This window comes from Camarhynchus parvulus, chromosome 3 (assembly GCF_901933205.1).
Source record: "Camarhynchus parvulus chromosome 3, STF_HiC, whole genome shotgun sequence".
Classification (NCBI taxonomy): domain Eukaryota; kingdom Metazoa; phylum Chordata; class Aves; order Passeriformes; family Thraupidae; genus Camarhynchus; species Camarhynchus parvulus.
In genome coordinates, this window is record NC_044573.1 from 93,125,676 (window position 1) to 93,148,188 (window position 22,513).

The 22,513-nt window shown below is 36.5% G+C and overlaps 1 protein-coding gene across 6 annotated transcripts in view; it reads left to right on the forward strand.

Moving 5' to 3' along the window:
• The window catches only part of COL12A1 (collagen type XII alpha 1 chain), a 100,770-nt gene that overhangs the window by 9,554 nt on the left and 68,703 nt on the right, over window positions 1-22,513 (forward strand). For 5 of the 6 annotated variants that reach the window (XM_030945580.1, XM_030945579.1, XM_030945581.1 and 2 more), the window contains 11 exons: window positions 2,300-2,416; window positions 3,093-3,236; window positions 4,116-4,172; window positions 4,851-5,114; window positions 5,228-5,392; window positions 5,846-6,019; window positions 6,833-7,123; window positions 7,347-7,949; window positions 9,334-9,606; window positions 11,858-12,130; window positions 13,047-13,319. The exons of the other annotated variant lie outside the window; for it this stretch is intronic. In XM_030945580.1, coding sequence (XP_030801440.1) covers window positions 2,300-2,416; window positions 3,093-3,236; window positions 4,116-4,172; window positions 4,851-5,114; window positions 5,228-5,392; window positions 5,846-6,019; window positions 6,833-7,123; window positions 7,347-7,949; window positions 9,334-9,606; window positions 11,858-12,130; window positions 13,047-13,319 — 2,634 coding nt within the window. The remainder of the gene's footprint in view (window positions 1-2,299; window positions 2,417-3,092; window positions 3,237-4,115; window positions 4,173-4,850; window positions 5,115-5,227; window positions 5,393-5,845; window positions 6,020-6,832; window positions 7,124-7,346; window positions 7,950-9,333; window positions 9,607-11,857; window positions 12,131-13,046; window positions 13,320-22,513) is intronic. 6 annotated transcript variants of the gene reach the window in all.

The window sequence follows — 22,513 nt, forward strand, 5'->3', positions numbered from 1 at the left end:
CATGGGATGGACAAGGGGACCTTCAAGTTCCCTGCAGTACCATTGTTTATGATCACCTGGATGAATGGATACATCATTCATGTGTCAATGTACTATTCTTGTTACCTGCCAAGACCCACATCTGAATTTTCATAAAAAGGAAAAACATTCTTTAAAATGCTAAAGACTTTTCCTCACAGTCAGCTTTTTCAGTTTATCTGGAATCCGGTCATTTGGATATCAACAAGCTGGGCTGCTGCTGTCCTTCAGCAGTTAAAGCCTAAAGTCTCTGCTGCAACATGCCAATTTACTTGCAAGGTTGGTGGCGCTACTTTTTCCATGTACTGAATTTTTTTAAAAGCATGCTCAGGTCAGTTGTCTCTGCCTTTGCATTAAATTTGTCCTGAGCCACTGCTACTGAAACAATATTTTATAATGATATTCTTATCATCTAAATGTATTTTACTATTAACACATGTTGCATGATTTTGATACTAAGTAACTACCCTGCCATCTCTAGCATTGTGATACTCATAAATTGAATGATGAATAAACTGTGCATGCAGGTTAATGGTCTAATCTCACTGCCTGTGTATGGACAACAGGAAAAATAACATTTACTTCAGTACTAGTGTTATCTATTGTATCAGTATTATAAAGCCATATTATCCTCTGGTCAGAAATTACAGAAAATTAAAAGGAAAAAAATGTCATGTATTTTTAGCTCAGTTTTACTTTTTGTAATTGGACAGTGTCTTTTCATAATTAAACATTCTAGCATTTACTACTTTATCTGCTTTTAAAATTATATTCAAATCTGATATGAAATCTGACATATGATGGAGATCTTCTATGAAACAGAAGATCTGTCTTTTAAAAATGCCTGCAAAACTCTCTCACTAGTAGTTAAGGAAAGTATGGCTGGATCTAATCTTACTTTGTAGACCTATTTAAACAATAATATATAATACACCTACCATGCACTGACAGTGAGTCAGTAAAATACTGCATGAATAAGCATGACAATTTTAAAAAGAGAATATCATTATAAAATATTTATTAAATGTCTTTGTGTAATGAACCTTGTACATGGAGGCTTTGTCCATTGTGGGAAGCTAAAAAACCAATAATCAACATTCATTTACGTGTGCATGATGCTGCAAATTAGCATATATAAACTATTTCTTTCTGTACTGTTCAGTTACTTCTGTCATCAGCTCCTACAAGTTTTATTTGCAGTCATTTGTTCAGTTCACTGGTGCCCTCTTTGCCGTTTTCTATAAATTCTGTAAAATAAATGTCCTTAAATATATTTTGATGTTGTCTTTTCATAATTAACCATTGTGTTGTTTGGAACCATACTGGCATTTTATGTTAAAATGCCACTATTAGTATGGGTACACCTGCTGCAAAGGGAACATGAAAACAATAGTTTACACCTTTGAAATTGTTTAGAAATCTGGTGTAAACAGGTAGAATTTTATTTTCGAGAACTTCTCATCAGCTCGAATATTTTGGCAAATTGCAACCACTACTAATGCCATTTATTACTCCCTTAGTTCCTAAATCCTTTGTTGCTATATGCAAAGTATGTCACTTTAGTGGCTTCTAGGAACAAGGGGATGGAGTTCTCCATATTTTGGAATATAATGATACATCAGTGTATCATTATTGCTGATATACATTTTGCATGTATATTCCTATCTAGGCCCTTTACTGAACATTAAATGCCCAGTCTTTTCCTGTATTCTTTAAATAGTTTATTTTCTCTGCCAAGTTTCTAGATTCAGTGAAATTGATAAGAAATATCATATGCAGAGACTATATTAAAGAAGCTGATCAATTCTTTGATGTCTAATTAAGAAGAGTACTGTATTTTCCACATCCTAAATGATCTCATGATATTGTAAGCAGGTTGTGATTTGGCATGCTTGTATGGATTGCACCCAGCATGTAAAAAAATTTCCTTTAATTGTTATGTGAAATGTTTGCATATGTGGTGATTATCTGTGAACTCATTGTACATGTATCCAAATGTGTTTTCTATTGTGCTTGATTTTGCTGGCCATTCTTGAATGTCTTGGCAACTCAAGAAACATATGTTCTGTGCTGTCCTCTGTAATGCATATACTCTTTAATGTTTTGTCATATTTTGTCAGCTTTTATTTTACTCTTTTTCCAACAATATATCTTTATATTTGTTGGAAACAAATTTATGCAAAGACAATTTTAGTAAGCTTTGCTCAACATTATTTTATTAATTAATTTGCCAAAACTTGTTCAAGATATTAAACATCTACCTGGTATAAATCTTTTGCAGTTAACCCACCATCAGACTTGAATTTTACAATTATAGATGAACATAATGTTCAAATGTCATGGAAAAGACCACCAGATGCAATAGTGGGTTACAGAATAACTGTGGTTCCAACAAATGGTGAGTTCTGTCAAATTTTTTAATCTGATTACGTGTTTTGAAATGTTGAGTTTATTTTTGCCTATATCTAGCTTAGGTATGAGAGGAGCCATTAAAATCTTTTGTAAGTTAGTGATCAAGCCTGGGTAGCAGCTAAGGGCATACAGGAAAAACAGTTTTTCTTCCAAGTTAGAGCTATTCTTGCCTTAGTGTTTACCATTTTGGGACTGCAGGTAACAAGTTTTGGATGCTTTTGCTTTGTAGAGAGCAAAAAGGAGGTAGAATCATCACTCTGCTCCTCTTCTATGCTTTTACCTTAAAGTTCAAGAATTGTATTGTGCTGTGTAAGACAGCCATTATTCTATTTCACTTTAAGAAATAATGAGTGTAAAAGTGATATTGAATGAGAACAGGACATGATTTATTAGATGATAGTACATTTTGTATGTGCATATCAAGTTTCAAATTTCCTGTAATTTATTAAACATTTTAGCATTTTTTTCACTATTAAAAAAACCACATTAGCCTAAAATTTCATGTTTCAATATTTATACTTCATGAAAACAGAAAGTATATAATTCTAAAATTATTATTGGGTTTGAGATAGATTATTGCCTGTTGCATTTTGTTTTACAACCATTTTATCAATATTATTGTATTTTAAGGCTGCATTGAGTGTTTTATATATTTATTGCAGATGGACCTACTAAAGAATTTACTCTTTCACCTAGCACTACCCAAACTGTCATATCAGATCTTATAGCTGATGTAGAGTATATTGTATCAATAGCTTCATATGACGACAGAGAGGAGAGTCTGCCTGTTTTTGGCCAGCTGACAAGTAAGTAGCTGCAGTACAATTAGAAAGCCAATTAAGAAAACTGAGAGGTCATTCACAAAACTTGGCTTTGATCCAGTTCTTCAACAAAATTGCCACATACCTAAACCCTCCTTCGATGGAGCTGTCTGAACAGCCTTTTTCTATTAGTCCTAGTGGAAGCAGAGAAAATTTGCAAGAGATCAAAGGATACTAACATGGATAGAGTGTCTGCCAACCTCTATAGAATTCTTGGCAGGAGGCCACTACGTTTTTTGAGCTATACCTCTTCCCAATGAATTGCATCTGCTGAATTCAAGGGGGAGACAATCATTGACCTCAGTAACAAATGAATTGAACTGGCATACTGTGTGAGAAAGCAAACTATCTTCATCAAATAATAATAAAATGTGACACAATCGACCTAAATGCATACTAAAATATGGAATTTAAGCTTTAATAATTTATATTAATAATTTAAAAAGCATAAAATAAATTTAATTAAATAAAAATGCACAGCAGACTCTTTTCTATGACACATTTTGTATCATGTCTCAGACTTCACAAAGATCCATGGAAAAATTATCAATTCCCCTAGGTGATAGAGAAGGGTAATACTGGTATTTCTTCCAGGCATGTTGCAGTTAATTTTTAGGAAATGACTCTACAAGATGTACAAATACAGAAGATTCTTAGATATTTACATTTTCTGTATTTTGTGTCATGCTGAATACTATGTTGTCAAATCTGTAAGTACAGGTGGTATTTTCAGAACCTACATTTATGTTTTTGTGTTCTGAGGCTTGTTAGATGCATGTCTCTAATTCCTTATGCGCTTTTCTTTGATGTTTAAAAATTTTACCGTTTCCCCCATTCATTTTGTCTATGTTGTGCTTTGTGTAGTTCAGACAGGCGGCCCAGGGATACCAGAGGAAAAGAAGGTTGAGGCTCAATTACAAAGTAAGGTGCTTTGCTTTTCAACTTATCTGACATTTATCTTATCTGAAATCTAGCACACAAAGTTAAACTGTGCTTCTGTGCTACCTACCAAGAAGTTAACTGGTAAAGTTGTGTAGAGTTAAGAAAACTTGTGAAGGGACTTGTGACAGAAAGATAAGCTACATTGAAAGATTAAGGTGCAAAGCTGGTACTGAAACTAGGGATTTCATGCAACTAACCTGAGCAAATCTATGAGTGTCTTGGTCCTATCAACAAAAGGTGTTGGGCTGTCGATAAAAGGCTTTGCAGAAGAACCTGTGCAGTTATAATGGAGAAATAAAGATGCGAGGTGCAAATAGTAATAATAAAAAAAAAATCTGTAGCATCCAATCATTGCAAAAAGTTTTATATGGGTGTTTTCATCTGTTGTGGCATAACAGATCTTGTGGATTAGCGTGAAAGATGTCTCAAAGCAGTTCCCTTTTGATAATGGCTGTTAGCAAACTCATATGGGTGCTCACTTACGTGAGTAATGTTTCCCCACGCGAAGTATCCCAGATAAAATCAGTCTTTTAAATATTTATTTGCTTTGGCTTTTACCTACTAAGTTTCCCTTAGACACTTCTCACTGATTTTTAAGAATGCAGTTGCTAATTTGCTAATAGAGTTGGTTTTCCTTTTTTCCCTATTGTGTTCCAGGATGCTCCATAAGTGCAATGACAGATTTAGTTTTCCTGGTAGATGGTTCATGGAGTGTAGGAAGAAATAACTTCGGATATATTCTGGACTTCATGGTTGCCCTTGTATCAGCTTTTGACATTGGAGAAGAAAAGACAAGAGTCGGAGTTGTTCAGTATAGTTCAGATACAAGAACAGAGTTCAATTTAAATCAGTATTTCAGAAGAAGTGATCTTATTGATGCAATTAAAAGGATACCTTACAAAGGTGGCAACACAATGACAGGTACAGATTTCCCACATACATGCCTATTCAGCATTTCATTTCATAGTTCAAATTTGCTTTATATCCTAGTTCATGCAAGTCTAAAAAGACACAACTTGTGATGTTGGTTTTAGGTGAGGCTATTGATTACCTTGTTCAAAACACCTTCACTGAGTCTGCTGGAGCAAGAAAAGGGTTTCCCAAAGTAGCCATTGTCATTACTGATGGAAAAGCTCAAGATGATGTAGAAATTCCTTCAAGAGAGCTTCGCAACATAGGAGTTGAAGTTTTTTCCTTGGGTACGTAGAGTTTTTCTAATGATTGAGAGATTAACTTTTACAAAAAATTAATAAGTTTTGCAGACAGTGTGGTTGAAGAATTTCACTATGCCCCTCTTTTCACGTGTATGCCTTGAAATGGGTCATTTGTGCCCTCCAGAGTAGAACACATCAGTTGTGTTAATTTGATGGTAATTATGTAGCTCCTACTTGGAGATTAATATGACTGACTAGCACAGTTTCAACCTTGGCCTCATTCTTCACTTACACCACACTATTTTCCCTGGTTGAAAATTAAGTCTGCCACCTCATTTCATTAGTCATTATTTTGTAGTTTGATTACTGATCATGACAGAAGGCAGAACTAATTTAAACTCAGCTTTACCCCAAGATGTTTCAATACTTCGCAAGTATGTTGAAGGTGCCTGTATTTTATGGCTACTTAACCATAGCCCTGTCTATTACAACTTCTAGGTATCAAAGCTGCAGATGCAAAGGAACTCAAGCTAATTGCATCTCAGCCGTCACTGAAGCATGTGTTCAATGTGGCTAATTTTGATGGAATTGTGGATATACAGAATGAAATTATCTTGCAAGTGTGCTCTGGTGTTGATGAACAACTAGGTGAACTGGTTAGTGGAGAAGAAGGTGAGACACTTAAAAAAATGTATTTGTAGCTTCAGTTTATTCCAATGTCTATTGAAGAGGCTATCCCTACTTCCCTTGTTTTATTTCTAGAGTTTCATCTGTTGCTTCGCTTAGCAAGTGTGGAAAACTGGTTTCAGTTTTGTGTCTTTAAATGCAGGATAACAGAACATGTGATGTAGCAGATTTGGAATAGCTCTATTATTCCATAGTTTCAAAGGCAACACAGTGATGTGCAGTTTCGACACAGGCATCACTTCTGTGGAAAAATGTATTAAAGGGAAAAAAATTGCTTGGTGAAGGGTCAAAATATGTAATGGATTGAGAACAATTGAGAACCAAAGCATGAAAACTGGAGAAACTGAGAAAACAAAGACATGAAGCTGTATCATTGCAGCTTTCTCTCCCCGTAAGGTTTTAATAACTAGTTATTCTTTGACAAAAATGGCAGTAGAGATGACTCTGCTATTGTAGTATTCTGCTCAAGTCTGCATTTGTTCACATTTTCTACCATGTTCCTGTAAGTGTTTCCTTCACTTTTGATTGAAGCAGTTTTAGAGCTGGGCAGCGCATCTCCTGGAACTCATGCTATACTTGGGGGACCACAAATGCCTTGCTCATGTTTTTGCCCTCTCACTGATGTCTCATTTGGACTGTCCTGTACTTAATTTCTGTCTATTTATGCTAAAAAACCCAAAAGTGATTTTTAGTAAAGATCAAGCAAAGATAACTAAACTTATTCCAGAAATAAAAATTGTTAAGAAAATATGTTTATAATTGTACCTAATATTTGGATTTACTTTTGATTTCTTTCAGTGGTGGAGCCTCCTTCAAATCTGGTGGCAACTCAGATCTCCTCAAAGTCTGTTAGAATCACTTGGGATCCATCCCCAAGCCAAATAACTGGCTATCGTCTGCAGTTCATTCCAATGATAGCTGGGGGAAAACAGCATGTACTGAGTGTGGGTCCTCAGACAACTGCTCTGAATGTTAAAGATCTCTCTCCAGACACGGAGTATCAAATTAATGTTTATGCAATGAAAGGACTGACCCCCAGTGAGCCAATAACGATAATGGAAAAAACACAGCAAGTAAAAGTTCAAGTGGGTGAGTTTGGAGCCACCTAATTTTCAAATTGTATCTCTTCCTTCATGAAATCTCTGATGCTTCTTCTAATATTATGCCTTTATTATTTCTGAGACACAGCTTTGCTTAGCATGGTTTGCTTTGTTTATAAGCAGTTGTGTGTGATATATGAACTACAGATGTGATTGTAACGCTATATGGCTATTGAAAATCCGTTTACAGTGGTTGCTCTTTTCCTTTGCAGAATGCTCACGTGGTGTGGATGTAAAAGCTGATGTTGTGTTTTTAGTGGATGGTTCCTACAGCATTGGTATCGCCAATTTTGTCAAAGTAAGAGCCTTTTTGGAAGTGTTGGTTAAAAGCTTTGAGATATCACCTCGAAAAGTACAGATAAGTCTTGTCCAGTACAGCAGAGATCCCCATATGGAGTTTTCTTTGAACAGATACAACAGAGTGGAAGACATAATTCAGGCTATTAACACCTTCCCCTACAGAGGTGGATCTACCAACACAGGCAAAGCAATGACATACGTGAGGGAGAAAGTATTTGTTACCAGCAAAGGATCAAGACCAAACGTGCCGAGAGTAATGATTCTTATCACTGATGGAAAATCATCAGATGCTTTTAAAGAACCTGCAATTAAGCTGAGGGATGCAGATGTAGAAATATTTGCAGTTGGTGTGAAGGATGCAGTGCGTACGGAGTTGGAAGCTATCGCATCGCCTCCTGCGGACACCCATGTTTACACAGTGGAAGATTTTGATGCTTTTCAAAGAATATCATTTGAACTTACACAGTCTGTCTGCCTACGAATTGAGCAGGAACTGGCCGCTATAAGGAGAAAATGTAAGCAACTACTAGTACTTAGAGGAATGTAGAAAATGCAATGAAAAGAGGATCTGAAACAATGTTTTGTGCTTATAGTTATCTAAAGAATTTATTTTGATGAAATTGTCCATATACAAATGATAATTTTAATAACTGGGGATTTGCTTCTCATTTTCAAATATATTAAAAACAACAGATGAAATTAATGGATAAATGGAAATGCAAAAAAATATTTGAGAAAATTTTCCCCCCACCCCTGCTAGATATCTAAAAAGCTAATAAAATGTGTGTCTATTGGAATGACCTTAGATAATACGCTCTGCTTTTGCACTCAATGTTTTGAGTAAAACAGTTACCAGAGCATTCTTTTTTCAGCTCTACAAAACGAGGTGTTAAGGCTAAGCTTGTCTTTTAGATGTTCAAAGGCAATGAAGTAAGGCCAACAACTCTAGAGGACAATTTGATTAAATTTTAGGGTAAAATTAATGGCCCTCTAAAATGGCAAGACAACTTGAGACAGCAGATGCTAGGTGATAGTGATTGCAATCTAACTGTAAAGACTGAAGTGAAGAGCACGTGAAAGTCTTCACATGCATCCAAATTAGGCCAGCATGGATAATGTTTAACATTCAAACGTTTTCTAAATTGCCAACTTTGGTCAGATAAAGTTTCTTGTGATTAGTTGCACCCACAGTGCCCCTCTCTATGCTTAGTAGGACACTAACATTGAAAAGTCCCTATTGTTGAAAGCCCAGTTCTCTTTAAAATTAAACCTTTTGTTTCAGGATAGCTTTGAGGAACAAACCAGAAAAGCAACCTTCGTTTTAGAGGGCTTGAATAGTTTTAAGATCCCCACTGACAGGCTAACAAGGCCAAGCAAAACAAGCCCAGGATGTCAGATTTGTGTTTGTTCCTTGTGTCAAATTCCTTGTTCTCCCTTTGACTTCATTCCTGAAAAAATACTGGTTTTTATTTTGTCTTATTTTTAATCTAGATCTGAAAAAAAACCCAACAATTTTTAGTTTCCATTGAGGACATAATGTTATTGCTGTTCATTGTACATATGAAATAGGGACCCCAACTTGATAATCAGATTCTAAATTAATTTTTCATAAATATATATATATAGTTTTTACATGGACTGTTTTCATTTTATCAAAAAATTCACTGAGTTGGTGCTTCTACTTACTGTGAATGATTTTAGGCAGCCTAGATGTGATCTCCTTGAAATTTGATAGATATAAGCAAGTGTAGAAAACAAATCCTGTGCACATGCAACAAAATACCTGTTCAATTAGAATAAATCAAATTATTGAGGAACATTTATTATTTATTTTAGAAATTTTGTGATTAACATATTCTGCCAAGTATGCCTCTTATGCACATTTTTATTTCCATACAGCTTACGTACCTGCAAAGAACATGGTCTTTTCTGACATAACATCAGAGAGTTTCAAAGTGAGCTGGTCTCCAGCTGGACCTGAGGTTTTGTCCTATCTCATTAAATATAAAGTAGCAGTCGGTGGAGATGAATTCATTGTTTCTGTACCAGCTTCAAGTACTAGCTCAGTTCTCACCAACTTACTACCTGAAACTACTTATGCAGTCAGTGTGATTTCTGAATATGAAGATGGTGATGGCCCTCCCTTGGATGGAGAGGAGACCACCTTAGAAGGTAGGATTCCCATTATTCTCAGACACAAGGGAGTCATATGTTCAAATAAGAATTTGCTTAGCTGGAGAACAGGGAAATGAGGAACAGACAAGTAAGACTGAGAAGGAGTACTGCCATGCAGGATGAGAAAAAACATTATTGTATCTCAGTGCATTCAGTAAAGATTTAAAGTTCTAATAATATGCAAGCATTAAGTTGCTAAGATTGCACTTTAATTTTCCTGAGGTTGGATGTGTTCCTCTGCTGTGTTCCTTTGCAGTGGCCTGCTTTCAAATGAAGTAGTGTGCTCTCAATATTAAATTCCGTGGCACGAATAATTGTCAGTATAGACTCAAGTTGGAGTAGATGAACATTGTAGATCCTTTCCAATGGAACTATTCAGTTCTATTCTACCCTATTTAATAATTATGAGACTGATGCAGGAATGCATGTTGACTTCAATACATTTAAAGACAAATGTGTGCCTATGCAATTTGCTATGTCTACATCTAATATAACACTGATAGAAATCTTTTTTTATATACGCTAGGCTTAAAAGGCCTTGAGTTTTGGTTAACTGTTTTTTTAATCAGAAATTCATTGGTCTGATCCAACAACTGATTCAAAACTTCCTTTTATGTCAGTATGTGTTTAATGTGATCAGTGGCTCTAAATTTAAGCATGGTAGCTTTACTTTTTCTTGATAGAGTTGCCATGATGCATTTCTCCTGATTGAAAAGAGCAGCACGACAGTAGATGTGATTTTATAGTCCAGTAGTTGAACACTCTGTCTACTCTAAATCATGCTTTTAAAAATATTGATCTACTCTTTTTCATTATTCCATGCTGTCATTTGTGACCTTTGGTGACATAAATAGTTCCAAGGGAGCAAAAAAACAGCTTGAAGATTTGTTAATTGCTCTTTTCTGTTAAGACTGATAGAAATAAACACTTATAAAATTGCTTAGTTTGGATGTTAAGTTTGGAAGATACAGGTTTCACTGTCAGCATGCACATTTCCATGACTGTACCAGTCAGAATATTTTGTCCACACATAATTTTCCCTTAGGAAAACAGACAACTCTTGGCTGATAGAACATGTAGCTTGTGTGCATAAGGAACAGGAGAAGGAAAAGATTTAATAAAAATAATCTGCCTTCCCATTTGTAACTGATACTATCTTAAATAATTATTAACATTGTGATCTGATGATGTCCCAGCACGTCTCAGAAGACAGAGTTCTTCTACAGCCACGTAAACATCAGCAGCTCTCCATGCAGATCTAGCTAACAGTTTGAGCCAGATGGCTTTCTTGGCAATTAACTTTGGTTTTAGGCTTTTAAAGGATTTGAAGTTGAGTATTGTGTTTCTGATTAATAGAAAACAAGTTTCTTTTTTAAAACTTGGATTATTAATTACTCTGCTCTTAACTTTGAAGAACAATACTTATGGAATATAGATAGCAGACAACAAAAAACCAGAACTTTTTTCCCTAAGTGACAATGTTATGTGCTGCTAGACAGCGTGCAGTACAGTGGATCTTAATTTCTGTTGGAAGAGTCAGGTCTTTTTTGCTGTGCCCACTGAGCTCATCTGAACTGCTGTATCTTTTGTCATGGAGCAGACTAGGTTAAAGGATTCACCACAGTTTTTTTTTTTTCTTTACTTTCTAAGATAACAAACCATTTAATTGAATTAGAGACTAAATTAAGAAACCTTTTTTGAACATTAGATGCAACTTGTATTTCAATGAATATATTTTTTGTTTGAAATATTCAAAGAAATGGAATTGGTTTGGTGGGGTTTTTTGCTGTTTGTCCCTTGTTTGTTCTTGCAAACAGGATAGCTGGGTGTGTAGCCAGGTGTATCTGACAACTGCCAATGGAAGGGGTGCAGAAGCAAAGGGTCGCAGCAAGGAAACTTATACCAGTTGTTGTGTTAAGAAGTTTCCTCACTATGCCCAAATGTCCCTCACACAGTTCAGTTCTACTGTTACCACTAAACACAGTCAGAATATCTTAAGTTTCAGAAGCAGTTGTATAAACTGGGATAAATGTACTTTTGGAGACAACTTTTTTCCTCTGCTGAATGTAACTATTATCCTAAATTTTCAGAAATCACTAAAGGTGTGTGTACCCTAAAGCAATGGGAGGGCTATATAAGCAGTTTTGGTAACCTGGATGAACTAACAGAATGGTTGACGTGGTTTTGCTTCAGATACTTCTTCATTAAAGCCAAATATTTACAGCTTACATGTGTACATTTTTTGCAGTTAAAGGTGCTCCTCGAAACTTAAGGATTACAGATGAAACTACTGATAGCTTTGTAGTTGGCTGGGCTCCAGCTCCAGGAAATGTCCTGCGGTACAGGCTTGTTTATAAACCACTTACTGGAGGAGAAAGGAGACAAGTGACTGTCTCAGCAAATGATAGGTCAACTACTCTGCAGAATTTGATCCAAGATACAAGATATGAAGTGTCTGTTGTTCCTGAGTATCAGTCTGGGCCTGGGAATTCATTGAATGGATATGCAAAAACTGATGAAGGTACATGATCAATGCTGTGAACATAGTAAGCATGAGAAAACTCGCTGCACGTTGACATATTCATACTGAAAGGAGAATAAACCATATAGGCCATATGTATTATCCTAGATGAGCAGAGAATGATAACATTGCTCAAGCCTAGCTAAGGGATAACGTAAAACAATAGAATTTATCAAAATTGCAGTATTTTGTTTTAAAATATAATATCTTGAACCTGATATGGCAAGGTAACTTGGGTGAAGAATCTACTTGTATGTTTAATTAATTGTCCCCATGATTCTTCATGTTGTCAATGATATAAATTATATACCTTATATAAATTCAGACTCTGTTTGCACTCTGTGCTGAATGTTTAGCAAGAAATTAATGGAACATTTAACTTGCTCAAGTTATCCCTGTAGATTTAATGTATGTGAAAATGCATGATCCTTTAACATGTATCATGCCTTATTAAACAAAATCTAGAGAATACCAAAAGTATGACTGTCCTGATCATTGTTGAAGTTTCACTGATCCATGAAAGTCATCATCAAAAAGACCTCTTTAGGAAACCAAAATGTGTTAATTTCACATTTCATTTCTCATCTTCGACTTGATTCTGAAGACAGTGACTTCAGCATGGATCTTTGTTGAATCTAAGCATATCTAGAGGTGCTAGTATGTATAAGTGCTCCAGGATTGAGCCTGCTTTAACGGGGAAAAAAAAATAAATGGACCTTATTGTGCATTTTTGCCTAAGGAGGGTGGGGATGGGAATGTACAGTCCTGATTACAGTAAAGGTACACTGTAGCAGTGTTGGTCCAGCCTATTAGAGAATTATTTTTTAGCATAAAATCCTATGTAGTGTTAACCTAAAGATAAACCAAGAAATTAAGCTCGCTTCAACTTTTTTTCAACATCTTTTAACATGTGCAGTCCGAGGAAATCCAAGGAATTTGAGAGTTTCTGATGCTACAACATCAACAATGAAGCTGTCTTGGGGTGCTGCTCCTGGCAAAGTGCAGCAGTACTTTATAACATACACTCCAGTCGCAGGAGGTGAAACTAAGGAAGTGACTGTGAAAGGTGACACTACCTCTAAGGTGCTGAAAGGCTTGGACCAAGCCACTAGGTATGCACTGACTGTGTCTGCCTTGTATGCCTCTGGAGCAGGAGATGCCCTTTCTGGAGAGGGAGAAACACTTGAAGGTAATTATTTATTGTTTCTGTTATTATTTATTCATTATCAGACCAATGTTTATGGTGTCTTAAAGTGTCTTCCCAAGTTTTCTGTAGAAGTAAATATCTAAATGAAAAATAGACACAGACACTCTCCTACTTTACATGGACTTTCCAAATCTTCTATCTCTAGAGAAAAAACAAGGGTTAAATCACTAGTTGTCGAGGGGACTCTGTCTCTTGAAAAAACTATTGGCAGAAGCACCAACCACAACTGACTTTACTTCCACACCAGCCTCCATTAAATATTTTGTCTTATAACTATTACTTTCTGAGCTGTTTTAGTGGCATATTCTTCTTAATGTAACAGGATTAATTAATGGGGTTAAAGTATCTCATCCATTTGAAAATTTGCAGCATTTCTACAGTACTGATTTTGAAAGATGTTCAGGGGCCATTTTTGCATCAGAGAAACAACATGTAGTTTTAGGCATACAGAGTCAAATCCTGCTTTTAACAAAGAACCTGAAGCTAACCATAAACAGAATGCTGGCAAAAGCATAAGTCAGACCCAAAGGCTTTCTTATAAGGAGGAAAGGCTGTTCTTTGTCTGACATTGAGCAGATAATTTCCCAGACTAATTCTCTGTGAGCATTCTCAATGTGATCTGTAGATTGTCAGAGGATAGGGAAAGCTTCCTCATAGGCCTTGAAAGGAAGTGTGACTCTGCTCTGTGCTGGCCAGAGATGCTCTGCTGAAATCTGGCACTGTAGCTGTGTAGGCACTACACTTGAAAACATCTTATGGATGAATTATGTGGAATTAAGGCTTGTCTCTTAATGCTAGTCAAGTTACAGTAGGACTATACTTGATTCTCAGTTTCTCCACCAGTTCAACTTTTCGTTTATGACATAGGTTATGAAAAAATCCAGAAAATGTATTTTAAATAGGAAAATATAAAATTAAATAATTTTAAAAATCAGTTTCAATGATTCACCAATGTGCTGAATTCTTCCTACTAAAATGTAGGCACTTGAATACTGCTGTTTGCCGCATGGGCTCCCTAGGATTCTTCTGTGATTGATGAAGAAAGGCAAATACTTCCAGTAGGCAGATAGTCCATCTGAGATCTCATTTTTCCTTCAAATGAGCATTTCTCTGTCCACTGACTGTACAAGGAATAAGTGGCAGATCTTGACACCAATTGCCTGCCTGTCCCACTGCCTGAGACCTGCTTACTCTGATGGATGCGGCTGTCAGAGAATCAAGCACCTTGCAGTTCATGCTGAAAGTTTCCTAACTGCCTTGCTTTCACTACAAATGCAGGGTCCAAAAAGCTCCTTTTGTAGGAGAAAAGAGCCTGTCTCCTGCCCAGAACATTGCTGAAATCAGGTAAATGAAATCAAGTATCAATATTCTGCCCATAGCCTCCAGAAAAGCCAGAGATGATCTGGACATAATGAACTTCCCTGTTGGCGATGGTGCTGCCACTTCCTAGATCTAACATTTTTAGGAGGGAAGAGGGAGGGTGAAAATGTAGATTTTGTACTGTATGGGAGAGTTTGAATTCACCTCCACACCCCCCAGCAGGTTCACACGACTGCAGAATATATTGGGCAAGAGTCTCCCTTATTTTTTCCACTGAACATGAGCCACTGTCCACCCAGGAATACAAATTTCACCCTCAGAACAAAAACAAACTGAGTCCCAAGTAGACATAGGAAGCTGATAGCCCTGCTTTCTCCTCTGTGCTATCAGTGTGTAGAGCAATGCCTCAGTCTTCCTTTGCAAATCTTGAGAAGCCTCTGTCTCATTGTTAAACAGACTGAATGGTTCACTTCCTTAGGGACATACCTCAAATTTTAGTAAAGGTTTGACCAAGTTAGCTGTTTACATTTGGTGGAAACATTTTCATTGAGTATGTTTGCAGTATACTTAGGAGAGCTCCTTTATTAACATGGAGACATAAAGTGTGTTTCAAATTCATAAAGTAAGCTTAGCATTTTATCCTATCATAAAACTTGAGCAAAAGAAAAATCTTTTAGGGCACTGCCTAGAGCTTCAGTTAAAACACATCCTAGAGAGAGCAGTGAATGAAATACAGTAGAATCCAAAAGCCAAAATCATCAGAAAAGCAGAATTCAGTCTTAATACAGACTGTCTTGTCCTTCCAGTGCTCCCTGCTTTGTGTCTTCCTCGAGGGCTCTGATTCTTATTTGGACTTTCTGCATTGCTAAATTGTTAATAAAAAGAAAAACATTCTCAACATGGGTTAAAGAGACAAATAATTTAAAAGAATATTTGCCTCTATCTTAGAAATAGGCTTATATGAAACCAGATGAAGTTTAAAATGGGTGTTGGACTTAAAAGATCACAGAAGCTTTTCTGCAAGAAATTTTGCTCTCAGCAACTGAATTGAAACATTACATTAAAAATTAAGTGACAGATTTTTTCTTGGGATAAATATGAGTAAAGAGCATCCTATCACTCAACTGAATGACTTCTTATCCAGTTCTTCAACTGGGAGGACACCAAATTAAAAATTACTTACCACTTTGACATGTATAGCTTTATAACTTAAGTGTAAATTCTTTGAAGATTCAGCAGGATTTGAAAATCCTATCAGGGTGCTCTTCAGAAAACATTACTCTTCATATTAAAACTGTCTCTTAAATTTTCTTGGTTAGATAAAACGTCAGTAAAAGCACTGTGTAGATGCCAATGCTTACTGGGCGATCAAAGGGAAGCAACAGAATACAATTTCTTTTTGCATGACAGCAAAGACCTAATTCCTTATATTTCCTCATTGAAATATCTACCATGTATTTTGGTAATCAGCATATCTGCACTTTCATGGGGCAATAAAAGTACTTGAATGAGGCCAGAGCTCTTTGAACATAGTTGTAGATATTTTAAAATACTCTGTGACTAACAGTATGAAAGGTTTTCAGAATATTTGTTGCAGCATATAAGACAGTATTTCACTGTATGGCCCTATCTTACCACACTGAAGGATAAAATAACAAAACCTTTAAAGAAACCCAGACAATTATGAATAAAGAGTTGCAGTTTTGGAACTGAAAGGTAACATTCGAATTTCAAAGCTCATTATAGAAGTTTACATGAAAAGAGATGTCATGCTGGCTGGGAAGCTAAAATAAATATGGTTGGATCAGGATGAAAAGTTACACAGGTCAATGAAGTGAATACTTGACTAATGAGTAGCTGAAATAACTTGTCTGACTGAGGCTGGAAATAGGACAGGTCTTAACTTCTGGAGAAATAAACTTATCAACAGTAATGACAAAAAAGCTGTGAAAGGAAGCATAAAAAAGTGTTTAGTATTTTAGTTAGTTTTTCCATGAGCCATAGTGTCTGAGAAACAAAATAGTGTGGTGTGTGTTTTTCATTGCCAACAACCCAGAAAGACTGAGCACTTAAGTATTTTTCTGTATCAGAAATCCCTATGGGGCTTACTTGATGTCTTCACCATATGAATTCTCACCAAACCTATTCAGTCAGTGGTGCCATAGTTGCTCATCGTATCAGGAGCTAGGCTTGAGATTGCCTTTCAAACTGGGATGGTTGCTAGTTCATGGAATTGATATGTAGCCTAAGAGGAGTGAGTTTGAGTGTAGAGAACATTTCAGCACTAATAGAAAAGTGAGAAGAGTTGGATACAATACCTTCTCCAACTTTCTTCTAGTCAAGAGGCAGGAAATGAAAAATCCAAACTCTCAAATGTTTATGGAATTTTACTGAATCACTAAAGGGTCTACTGTGATTAAGGATGTAGGCAAGCATTCTTCCTGCTTTCAGTAATGATTTATTTTGTTCTGCATCTAGTAGTAGAACCCACATGGGCAGTTACTCTCAGAAAAGAGTATCCTTCAGCAGAGAGGAAAAAACCAGAAATTTTTAGGCTGCTCTAACCTGATCTGCATGGACATGTCTGCCCAGGAGTTCATTGAAGGCCCTTCAGTTATGTTTGTTATCTCCAAAATATTTTGGAGCAGTTACAATTTGCCCCCTATTACTCTGCTTTGCTCTGCATGGTAGTTCTGCAGTGTTTTGAAGTGGCTTGTTCGTTTCAGGATTCATGGGAAAATCAATCCACAGAAACCTAGAAACCACTCTGTGCACTTGATGTAATTCACCATGTGGGTAATCTCAGTTTCTCCTTGTGTTTTTCTTTTTGCTAAGCATATGCTTGCCCTTATTGCTTCTCTGCATAAAACAGAGAGGGCAAATATTCCCCCAAGTAACTGTAGATAATCTCTTTTATAAACTGTTTGCATAGCTCTCTGGTCCAGCCCAAAGATAAACACATGTCAGAGGATCAGCATTTTATGAACTGTTCGCAGACAACACTGTGTAGAGAGCTTAGCAAATGAGTAATCAGAAAATGACTCATTTCTGAGTGCTGTTCCATTACCAGGTAATTGTTATTCAGAGAGAACGGATTTATTTCTTTTTGTGTGTGTGTTTTTGCAGCAGGAAAAGGGAAACAACGTATTTGCCTCTTTGTTGAAGGAGTATTCTTTCCTTCTTCAGAAATCTAGATTTTAGGAAACTTAGAGTGTTCATATTTTATATGACTTTTTTCAGTCATTGGCTGATTTTGTCTGCAGTGATGAAGTACCATCCAGAGGTGAAAATTCTGGAGCATTATATTTCATACTGCTTTAAGCATAACTGCATGTGCAAAATATGTACTGTAGAAAACTCTCCACTTTTATTCTCTCACTTTCAAAAGCGCATGGCAATCCGTCACTGGGCAGCTTTGGTTGGAGCACTTCTATAAAGGTGCCATGGAAAAATTTTTCTCAGACATACTTTTTTGGATATGACTCCCCTCAGCTCGCACAAAGTTGTTGAAACTGCTAAAGTTAAATCAGTGAAGGCTGCCATTGGCCTTGGGGTGGAACAGGGTTTGTGACAGCTGGGGAAGCTAAACAAATTTGCACTGATGGTTATATTGATGTTGTGTAATACAGATTGAAGAACAAGCAAGAAACAGCCATGGAATGTCTTAGGGAAAAGTCATTCTCTTATCTCCAAACACTCCAAACAAACCATTTGGCTTTCAATATTGCTTGGGATCGTATGATCTTTACCGAAGTCCTCATACACCAGAAATAAAATACAATGAGAAGCATGGTGGAGGCAGTGAGTCTAAATGCAGCAGACAGCGGGCAGTTTGTGAGAGCTACTGTTTTTCTAATCTGTTTTTTAATAAGAGAAGTGGTTTTAGGTCTGGCAAGAATTTGATTTTCTGCCCAAATGCATGCTGTCAGATGAAAAGAACATACTGTACATTAGCTGCTAAGCAGATTAACTTTCATAAATTGCAGTTGTTTTAAAGACTAAAAAATTCATTGCAAGATTAAGCAATCAATACAGAAATGCTTGATCCTAATAAATGTCTGAAAAGCTTGAAAGCTGAAGATCTGTTTTATGTGTCTTTTTGCTGGCAGCTATATAGTTTGCAAAAAAGTTTTAAGAACATTTGAAGCAACTGACTGTAATCAGGGAAGTCATTACACTTTTAAACACGAATTTCAGAGAAATTTAGAAAAAAGGCTGGTTCATTTTTTTTTCTCCAGAAAAAAAACTCAGTAATCAGGTTTTCATCTTGCTTGCACTGAGAAATTTCCTAGTATTTCCACTTATATCAGTGGAGATCCTAGGCTAGACATGCTGTTGGTAAAAAAGAAGAAAGTTCTTTGGCATATGTGAGGTTGCCAGTCTGCTATAGCAGAGGTGTCAGCCTGTTTTGTTTCTTATCTTTGTGCTTTTTGGAATAAGCAAAAAGAGGCATATTGTATTATATTCAGGAGAGTATAAATAAATTTGAGAGATAATTATGTCATTGTGTCTTCTGCTTTGGAAAGAGAATCTTTGTTTCAGTGATACAGGGCCCAAATCTTCCATACTGTTTGAGGAGTAGCTACTTTTGTTGTGAGAATTAGGCTGTACCACAACAAGATATGAAAAAAAGTTGTCATAACTAGATCATTGTCAGCTTGAAGTGATTTTCTGTTGTATATATTTCTTATAGTTTAGGTTTGGGGATTTTGGAGGCAGGCTTGTTTTTGGTCAGAAAATGAGTAGCAGTTCTTTGCTAAATAAATGATTCTTTTTTGCTGTTTCTGTAGTAACATAAGAATGCTTTAGAAATGAATGGCCTCCTACAGACAGAATAGTACAAATTCAAGTGACATTTTCTTACAATGAGATTTTTAGCCTATTACAGGCACTTTACGTAATGGTCAGACAGCGTAGTGCTGCTTCCGTCCTGACAGAAACAAGGACCCAGTGTCCTCAGGAGATTTAATGCTGTATCATGCATTTTTGAAATTATACATTCCAAGATTTTTGAGTGTGACCTTTGAAACAGACTTAATAATCTGAGGAAAATTATCCTAGTTTTTTTCTAGGAAACGAAGTATGTATCAGAAAAAAACCCCAGTGGGGGAAGGTTGAGTGAATAATAGAAGATATTTCTTCACAGTGTTAACTGAATAACTTTTGGAAAAGACAGATAGAATATTAAAGGGACTGAATGTGAACACCTGTTGGCATTATCCTACATCAGGGACTCAGGAGTGCTCTGGCTAAAGGTCCTCTAACCATTGTTTTGGGTTAGAGCTCTCCTGGTTGGCCTTCTTGCCTTTCTGCAGAAGAGAAGAAATCTGCTTTAATGGGGTTATGTGAGTGTGTAGTAAGTCTTTGGCTGTCCCCTGCACCATGGCCATATCCCCTCTCTACTTGCCTGAGGGCTGGTTGCTAACCACTTTATGTCTTGGAGAGAGGGATATCAGCCCACCCAAGTGGTTGCCTCCTCCAGTGCTGAGGAGAGTTTGACCACTGGAGTATCATCTACTATCTACTGTCTAGAGTATTATCTGCTATCATCTTATCTGATGCATGCACTTGGATCCTTGGCTGTGGCAATCTAGCCTGCTGACACAATGGGATACTCCTGACACAATGGGATTCTTCTGACTTTTGCCTATTGTAAACAAGGCAGGACTCAGGCCAGAACATTTTGGTCTATGCCTCTACAAGTGAAGGCTTATTTAGTTGATTCTGACATTTTAGGATGCTAGCTTACAGAAATCCTATGTTTAACTTAAATGAAACATAGCTCTGCACAAAATTTACCACTGCAGATTGATTTTGAAACCTGGTTTTAAAAAAAAACACACACAGAATGCTGTTTAAAATTTGGGCCCAAATTACATGTAAAAATCCTACTGAGATCAGCTGGAGTTGTGTAAATGTCTCTGAGGGGAAAGGCCATTTGAATAAGGACATTTGATTTTTATGAATGTCAACATTTTAATTTTAGCTGATTCAGTCTTGTGTTCAGTAACAACAGTGATTGCTGGAGAGCTACAGGAAGTAAGCCAAGTGGACAGAGGGAAACTGCTTTATTGTGTCTCTGGCACACTACAGTGGAAAAACCTAATATGGAAACTGGACATTTCAGAAGTCCAGAACAGAGTATAAAAGCACCTGACTGAAGGTTACCAAGTGAATTTTTCAAAGTGTGTCTGCTCTAAGCGATGGTAAAGTTGTACAGGGGACTGTAGGCAGTGAAAAGTGCTCTGAGATAAAAACTGCCAAAGTGAATCTGACAGCCTGAAGCTGGTGCCTGGCTTGCTCTCCCAGGGAAGGGTTTGACCTGTCCATGCAAGCACTTTGTTTTCCTGTGTACGTACTCACCACGGCTTACTGCTGTGCTTACACCAAGTGGTTTGATGCTCCAGAGCATCATAGGAGTCACGCTTGTTAGGGAATAATTTAAAAAACACATCCTTGTTTGCTGATGTCTTGGGAGCTGTATGAAGTGATGAACACACATTAACTTCCATTTCCAGTCAAGAAAAAGCAGGAGTCCTTTGCTAGCCAGCCAGCACTTTTCTTTCTTATGATGTGCATTGTCTCTACATGCTCCTTAATCATCCTGTTTAAACAAGCAGGCAAGAAGTGGATATTCAACAAACATTTCTGAACACACTGACCAAAGAATAAAAATAAGTGCTCAGGTGTTACAGTTGTAGATTTTTGTGTGTACATGAAATATAAGCAAGTTACCTAGGTGTGGAGTTTAGGGAGACACAAGAAGCTTCCATCAAAAACTGTTAAGACCCCATTGACTCCTTCCCTTGTTTCTATGTCCCTGAGCCACTTCCTCCCTATTCCTAGGTATTTTGTTTTAATCCAAGGGAAGAATATTTCATAGGTCTCATGGTATGTTTGTTAGTGGCCACATTATACCATTGTTATTGTGGAGGATAAATGTGTTTCTTGACTCTGAGTGTAGCAGCTTTGATAATATTTCATGGAATCCTAACAGTATAAGACTTACAGTTGGACTTCATCTTAAACATAGGTGTTCTCCTAATAATAAATTAAAAATAAACCACTGTGGGAGATCAAATGAAGCAGGAAAAAAAGCTGTGAGTGAACTTCCACCTCACACGTGAGGTGGAAATCAAGTTAGCGTGTTATGTTGAAGAAATGTTCTCAGTTGCAGTATAACATATAAAATGTCCAATTTCCCTTAGCAGGTAAGTTGTCTTGTCAGCAGTTTCCAACTACTTGAAGTAAAAATTTTCCATTTAGTTCTAGTGGTTTGGTAGAAATCCCAGTTCCTTTTCCCTCTTTTACCTTGACTTATAAAAAAGACATTTAGTTCCAAAGAATATTTCTTTCAGAACCAACATATTACAGCAACTGCTGTTCATTATAGTCCATTCCAAACAAACTATTTTCCTCTGTTATTTAATGACCTCAATAATGACTTAATCAATAAGGGTTTAAAATAAAAAGTTATTTTTGCAGTATTTCCAACATATATCATTAGCTGTAGTATCCAAGAGTAGACTTGCAAAAAATTGTGCTGTGGTAGCAGATACTTGAATACTGAAATCATGTTGTGGCAGAGCCATGTTTTAAAGTAGCCAAAATAAAGTGACTTGTATATTTATATTACATTAAAATATGGAAAGAAAGGTTTTTATTGTGAGACATCTGTGCATTCTATCAAGTTAGATTTTCCATATTTTTTGCATTTGGATTGCCTTAATATTTTTTTTATTGTATGAAAAAGCCAAGATTTGAGAGTAGGAGCTTAAGAGCAGACAGAAAAATTGCTGTAATTTACTTTTGAAGGCAAATCTTTTTTTCAGGCTTCCAGGAAAATTGTTATTTGG